Below are 8032 nucleotides of genomic sequence, written 5' to 3' on the forward strand. Positions count from 1 at the left end.
TTTGACTGTTTTCTGGACAAATGGGTTATTGTAATAGATTATTTAGCAAATCAACAGATCAACAGTTATCTTTAATCATATTTAATATACTTTTTTTGTAATTTAAATTTGCTTATTGTAATAGATTCAGAAAAGTTCCTAAAAAATATGAAACGATTATTGCCAAATTTAGATTGAACTAATGTTGGAAAAACAACTTGCCATGCGGTATCTTGAGCGTTTCTTCGTGTCATTTTGGAACTTTTTCCTGTCATTTTGTGCCGTGTTTCATGTTGTGTTGTGTCTTTTTTTTGCTGAGAACTTGTCACGACATGTGACACACGAGTCACGACATACAATTAGCACATGTACCGCTACGTGCCACAGCTAACTCGGAGGATTGTTAATTAATTGCAAATGTTGTTTTGATCGTACGTAAGGCTTGAGTGCTATGGATAGCATAAGGCCATCCGTGCTACGACTTCAAAAATCTATCGTATGAAATTGAAACTTCAATTTAAGTAGCTCAATAATAAATTGGTTATATAATGAACTTGTAGAATACTGAATTTTTACTATTTTTGAGATTTTTTTACTATTTTTATGATTTATGAAAGATGGCAAAACATGACTTAAAAGTTGAGAGACCAACGACTAACCCCTTCCACTCGTCAAAAAGAGAAAAAAATAAAAGGTAGAACATAGGTGAAACAAACATTGATTAATGTACAGTCTGAGTCTAATATGCACTCGTCAAGTACTCCCATTGCAACTTCCTCCCCAGAGTAAAACAAAATTATATTTAAATTAATTAATAAGACGTTGCAACTTCCGGGAAGTAACCATATATATATAGAGAGAGATATACTTGATAGAAGAATATACAACGACTCTAGATTCCAGACATTGATGTCCCATCCAACATATCTAACAATAAAATAAAGAGTTAGTGATTAGATAACTGACTAATGCTAGGAATGTGAAATATTAGAGGAATGTTTAATTAAACAATAATAGAAAAAAAAAACTTAGGTAAGGAAGAACCAAGAACAATTAATTATAAAAATAGTGATTTCCACTCGTTCAGGAGCTATACTTCATTAACAGTTACTTGATAATTCATGACCAGTACTAAGACTGCTTTCTAATCAAATCATACTGAGCAAAATATTACAAAAGTTCATGTTTTGGTATTAATGTATGCAATAATAGTCTAACAAAAGTTCATGTTTTGTTATATTTTTATATTATGCGCATGTTACAGTTTTTGAAATTATCTATGTTTGTTCGCTGTTTATCCAAAATATACTATATATATATACAAAAAGAAAAAAAAAATGGTGTGTCTACTGCTAGCTACAAGGGAGGACGGAGGAGGATGCATGAAAAGAGGACCCAAAAGAAATCCTAATTAACAATGGATTTCAATAGAGATGTTCGAGCAGTCGAGTAAGCACAAAATATAAAACAAAAGAACGTTCAAAGGGCAAGAACATCAATTTGACATATATTATTTTTTTTAAATGCTGGGTAGAGCAATAATTTTCACAAATTCAACGAGTAAAACAAAATGAGATTTTGATTAAATTAATATGGGGTTGGAACTTCCGGGAAGTTAATAATATGCTATAGTATAAAAAGAAATAAAAGACGAGACGTTGATGTCCCGTCTGACATTCGTCAACAAAACAAAATAAATTATTGATGAGATAACTGGTCCTTTAATGTATGCTACAATGTCAATGGATTAATTATATAAACGACTAAAATATAATAATTAAAAAATATATATATGCTTGGAAGGAATTATAGCATGATTTCCACTTATTTAATTAATACGGCGCCGCCCATGTGAAAATTGAAAATTGATGACCAGTATGATTGCCTCGTAATCAAATCATACTATGCAAAATATTACAAAAAAGGAATGTGGAAAGTGGCAACCATTACCTAATTAATTATACCTATGGTTGATGGATGCACCCGGTCATTGTCATGTGGGGTGCAGTGTTATCAGAACCGGACCGGACCGGGCGGTCCGGCCGGAAAAAACCGGACCCGGTCAACTGTCCGGTCTGATTCGTTTGATGGACCGTTTATGCTAGTAAACCGGTCAAATCCGGTTCAACCGACCGGTTTTAATAAAAACCACTGAACCGTTCAAGTTAAAAAACCCGAGTCTTTTGTAGATTGGATTTGTTCCTTCTTTTTTCACGCTCTTTCCATATCTCTCGTGATTTTAGTTCTTGCCATTTTCTGCACCGGTGAAAATGAAAATCAGGCAAAATCTACCTATTAAGGGATAGAACCACGAAATTACAGGAACTTCTCTTTAATGAGTACATTGTCTCTTTGTGGATCCCACCCCCCGTCCCCCCTGTCTTTGCTATCAAAGAGATTTCTGCTTCATCAGACTAGGAATGGTCGAAACGATTACTGCCTGGATTACCTGAGCTCAGTTGATTGATAAGAAGATGCAAGTAGTTCTATGAAGTATGGTTGTTAATCATTTGAAATTGGCACTTTTATGAGAATCTAGCTATATATAAGCGAAGTACCTCCAGTTCAATTTTCATTGTTTCAAGGTGTAAGTAATCTCATCAATCATTGATTTAAGTTTGTAAGTAACATATGGAACTCGAAAGATTAATATTTGACATGATATTATTGGAACTCACCTGTATCGAATTAATTAGTATGCTCGAAATTTCATAGATATCCAATAAGAAATATGATTATTTTTATATATAGTTCTAATATCTTATAAATAAATACAAGTATTTGAAAAACCGACAGTTAAACCGGTTGACTCATCGGTCCGACCAGTGAACCATTGACCCGAAGCTTTACCGGGTCAATGTCCGGTCCGGTTCTGATAACATTGGTCAAGATTGGGCTCTGATTGTTATACAGTTGGCAGGATTTGTTTTGCAGACCGGTTAGTAGAAAATCACCATTTTCGAATGGTCCACAATATTTAGATGAAAAGATTTTTTAACATATCTAAAAGAAAATAATAAAAAAATTGTGAATATGTAAAATTTGGTTTTTATTTACATTTTTATACGAAGATTATGTTCGGATCAGCTGTTAAAAAAATTTAGGATGCTAGCCAGCAAATATATATGGAAGCTGGCCAAATAAAATATTTTTTTTTAGATTCAATATAATATCAGAATCGGTTATTTTCAAAAAACCAATCCTAATAGTACCATTAGAATCCGTTGTTTCAAATAATCGATCCTAATAGTACCATTAGGATCGGTTGTTACAAAATAAGCGATCCTAATGGTACTATTAGGATCAGTTATTTGAAACAATCAATCCTAATTCAAATTCTCCGGGCTCACAGGGCTGCTGCCCCCCTGCCACTCCCCGTATACTCACAGAGCCCGGAGAATTTTATTTTCAGAGAAGTCAATTGAATGAAAATCCTTTAACCGACGGCCCAGATTAATATAAGTTACCCATTAAGATGTGCGGTTCAGATTAATATAAGTTATCCATTAAATATAAGTTCAGATTTGAGTCTCCTAGTGGACCGCCCGGGCTGTGGGCGGTCAGGTCTCCTAGTGGACCGCCCCACCACCTGGCGGTTTACTACAGATCTGGACCGCCAGTATGCCAGGCGGTTTGGATAGATATAAAAAAAAAATCAAAAGATTGGTTAGTTTGGTAAATTTGTTTTTTATTTTGGGTATTAAAAAAAATGACCGCTAGATTCGCCACACCTGATTGCTTTGGAACAAGTATATTTATTTATTATTATTTTTTTTACTTTCTTCTTGTTTAGAAAGGTGTCTCTTTTAATAACGAAAATGAGTATTCTCCCGGTAACCTATTTCTCCTCCCGCTCAGATTATAACTTATTCCATGAAAAGGGGACAACGAATCATATATGACAGAAATAATATTTTTTTTCCTTAATAAATGATTATCTTTTGTTTGTAAGTTGTGTACAGCTAGCTAATGTGTGAGAACGTGAACGAAGTTCCTTAACTTGCGAGATATATAAATCCATTATACCTTCTCAAGATCAATACATAAATTAAGGCGGCTTACGAAGCAAGCAAGAAAGCATGAGCAATTCAGCTCGCTCAGCTTCATCTTCAGCTAGCATAGCTTCCTATTCCGGCCCACCTGTCATCCCAGTGAACCCACAAAAACTACAACAGCTCCTCAAAGCATGCAAGAAAGGTGATTTCAGCCTCTGCAACCCTGATATCCTGTTCTCTACCACTCCTCACAAAAACAACTGCCTTCACATTGCTGCCATGCTCGGCCATCATGAGTTTGCAAGGGAGGTCTGGTCCCAAGCCCCTTCCCTCTTCTCAGGCACCAACATTGATGGCGAGACCCCATTGATAGCTGCTCTGATGGCAGCTAACCTTTCGTTGGCTTCTGACATCATCACTGCTGCATCACAGTATATGCAGCATAATGATTTGGAGGAAGGAAGGTCGTTCAACCGCATGCTCTTGAAGGCCGATAGGCGCAACGAAAACGCGTTGCATCATGCCATGCGCAATGGCTTTGAAGATTTCGCACTACAGCTCTTGGACATAGAGCCAGAACTGTCAGAGCAAGTTACCAATACTGGGGAATCGCCCATGTATATGGCGGCCCGCAGACGATATTCTAGAGTTATAGAGCGATTGCTACAAATCCAATCTTCGGCAAATTCTCGCCCAAGAACAGAGTCAGATTTGCCTGCTGCAGTGAGATTAGACCACGCAGGTTCATTACTTGTAACCTTTATTCTGTGCATGCTATTTTTCATACTAATTGAGTCTCCTTATGCAGAATATTCTGAAGTTGTAGAGCAATTGCAAGAAAACCCATCTTCGGAAATTTCTCGCCCAAGAACAGAATCAGATTTGCCTGCTGCAGTGAGATTAGACCACACAGGTTCATTACTTGTAACCTTAATTCTGTGCATGTTATTTTTCATACTAATCGAGACTCCTTTTCAGGTCATTCTGAAGTTGTAGAGGGATTGCTAGAAATTCCATCTCCGGCAGTTCTTGGCCCAGATAATGAATCAGCAATGCATGCTGCTGTGAGATTCGATAATCCAGGTTCATTACTTATAAGCCCAATCTGTGCATATTATTTTTCACATTCTGTTGTAGTACTCAGTCTTATGTATGTATTTCAGTTGAGAAAACTATTATTTTGGCTTTTGAACTAACGCAATTTTCATCGAAATATTTGTTCAAATTATCTCAAGTCTACAGTTATAAGTCAAAACTAAGAAGTACATATTTCGTTTTGTGAAATTAACATAGAAAGCAAATTCGGCTGAGTCAGACCAGAATCGGACTACTCGGAGAGGAATCGGACCAGACCGAGCCGATTTTGTACAATTTATGCTGAGAGTGAATTTTAGACCGAATTTTCTACTTTTAGACTGATTCTTTCATAGCTAGGATTGGGAAGTAGGAATACAGGTATCGGAGAGACTTCGATTGGGGAAAGAAGAAAGATAAAAAAAATAATAATAATAATAAGAAACTGGGTCGGGGAAATGGGGAGAAGAAAGAAAGCAAAAGGGAACTTTTTAACTAAAACGTTTGAGTGGACTTGGTGCATAAGCCTATACATTTTCTTTTGTTTAGATATACTATCGGTTATTGGCTCATCGTGAACTCTAATATAATATTTGTTTAGATATTTTATAAAATTACTTCTTCTTTCAAATAGTGAAATTTATTTTTTTGCCGAATTATTTAAATGTCAGTATTTCTTAAATATATTGTGTTTTCTATGTTACATTTAATTTAAAATTAACTCTATGATGTATTTGCATTTTTGTATTATATTATATTAGTGGATTATTTGAATGTAGTTTTTGTCTCAATATAAATTATTGACAAATTATTTTTTTTATCATTTTTTTCTATTTTTCTTTAAGACAAACAATTTTTTGGCAAAATAAATCTGATTTAGTCGATTCTGATTTTTACTTCTATGTCGCTCTTGCCATCCTAGAAAGTTTTGCATCCGTTATTGTTGCTCCATGCATTTGAACCACTTACATCTCATAGATTTTAGGCAGTCTTAGTAAATGTTCTAATTTTGTCGTGACATGTATTGTCAGGTATAGTTCAGCAATTGTTGGAAGGACGGTCCCAGCTAGCATACCATAACGACAAAGGTGGAAACAATCCGATTTACAGAGCTGTAATTGAAAACAAACTCATGTTGGTCAAGATATTCTTGGAATATGATCCTAATTTGGCATATATTAAGCATGAAACAATCGGAAATACTCCATTTCTTGAGGCAGTGGCACAAGGCTATCTGCCAATTGCGAAAGAGATCATAAGCACTTGCCCTGATTCTGTGTATACTCCCAACAAAAATGGGAATAATGCTCTCCATCTGGCTATTTGGTATGAGAAACCACATTTAGTTGACTACATACTCCAAACAATCCAGCTTCATAGGCTTATTAACCAAGCCAAAAATAATGGCGATCTTCCCCTGCATGAAGCTGCTCTCAAGTGCGACCCGAAGATCATTCGTTCTTTACTAACCCATGCAGGACAGGATTATACTGCTGTTAATGTTTACAACAATCATGCAGTTAACGTAGTCTATGCACAGACCGCCTTATGGAAGACTCTGAAGTGGGTAAGTTATTTAATTTTCATTGCTCTTACACACAACACTTATTTAATTTTATACAATTCGTTAATTCCATACAGTTTTAGTAGAACTCTGGTGTTCCTAAGTTTACCAAGTCCTTTTGTGGACTCAACTCTAAAATCTATCGGATTGGCTTCAAACGACGAATCAAAATCATTGAAATCCTTCTATCTTATGAGTGATGAATCTACGTGTAAAATATTTTAAATTTTAAATTAATTTTGTATAGAGTCAACTGGTCAAAGGATGACCAAAAAATGAATGCATTAAAATTAATTAATAAACCTTCTAATTTTGACCACTTGATTTTATACTAAAATAATTTCAAACTTTAAAATTTTTACATATCGATGAATCACTTGTACGATAGAAGGATTTCAATGGTTTGAAACCAATTCCATTGTTTTTAGAGTTGAGTTCACAAAAGGCTTGGTGAACTTAGGAACACTCTAGTTCTACTCAGTTTTTTTATATAAGGTCAAGAAAGATTATGTATATATTTTACCTATTTTTATTTGCTATCACAGAATGAGTCGTTCACATTGTTGTCAAATGTAATTCCCTCCTCATGGAATTACCAAATTAGAGAGAATGCAAAAAAGACGATCCAGGAGCAAGCAAGAGAGAAGGTCCAGAAACTTACAACAAAGTACACTTCCAACACATCTTTGGTCGCTGCCCTCCTTGCTACTATCACTTTTGCTGCTGCTTTTACATTACCAGGAGGATTAAGTTCTGATTCCTCTGATGCCGGACAACCTCTTTTTGCAAGGAAAGCAGCTTTCCAGGTGTTCCTCATCTCTGACACCATAGCAATGTGTTCTTCCCTTGCAGTCGCATTTCTCTGCATTTTGGCGACATGGGAGGACTTGGATTTCCTGCTCAATTATCGGAAAACAACGAGGGCACTAATGTGGTGTGCCTATGGGGCTACTGCAATTGCTTTTGGTACCGGTTTGTTCACAGTGATAGCCCCCCAAAACTTGTGGCTTGCAATTCTTATACTAGTACTCTGCACCATTCTTCCACTCCTCTCCAAGATCATCGGTGAATGGCCCCTATTAATGCTTCGCTACAGGCTTGGTGGTCTTTTTAAAAAAGACCTAGTTCCATTTATTTAAAAATGTGCAAAATATTGGGAACTTTGTTTTTTCTATCGCATCTTTGAACTTTGAATTACAATGTTATGGTTTCAATTGAATGTACTAATTATTTGTCCTGACAATGGTTGGTTCACCTTCTCTTCTCATACTCCCTCTCATCTCATAATTTATCTCTTCCTTGTAATCTCCACTTGTGTGCTCCACTTGTAATCTCACTTTTTTATTACTAATACTAATTTCATTTTTCTCTTCTATCTCCTCCTTAATACTGATTTCATTTTTAGTACTCATAATTTTGT

The 8032-nt window shown here is 35.6% G+C and overlaps 1 protein-coding gene across 1 annotated transcript; it reads left to right on the top strand.

Annotated features, from left to right (window-relative positions):
* Positions 1-4058: 4058 nt before the first annotated feature.
* On the top strand, positions 4059-7751 carry LOC144546193 (uncharacterized). The gene is made up of 5 exons (XM_078294715.1): positions 4059-4716; positions 4783-4887; positions 4953-5057; positions 6080-6615; positions 7158-7751. The coding sequence occupies exons 1-5, from the start codon at positions 4059-4061 to the stop codon at positions 7749-7751; spliced, it is 1998 nt and encodes a 665-aa protein (XP_078150841.1).
* Positions 7752-8032: the final 281 nt, after the last annotated feature.

This window comes from Carex rostrata, chromosome 29, assembly GCF_964058835.1.
Source record: "Carex rostrata chromosome 29, lpCarRost1.2, whole genome shotgun sequence".
Lineage (NCBI taxonomy): Eukaryota > Viridiplantae > Streptophyta > Magnoliopsida > Poales > Cyperaceae > Carex > Carex rostrata.

Excerpts from the sequence above, each read along its gene's own strand:
- LOC144546193 (XM_078294715.1), top strand. The coding sequence starts at position 4,059 with ATGAGCAATTCAGCTCGCTCAGCTTCATCTTCAGCTAGCATAGCTTCC. Across the intron at positions 5,058-6,079 it reads TGTGAGATTCGATAATCCAG|GTATAGTTCAGCAATTGTTG; the intron begins GTTCATTACTTA and ends ATGTATTGTCAG. Across the intron at positions 6,616-7,157 it reads TATGGAAGACTCTGAAGTGG|AATGAGTCGTTCACATTGTT; the intron begins GTAAGTTATTTA and ends TTGCTATCACAG.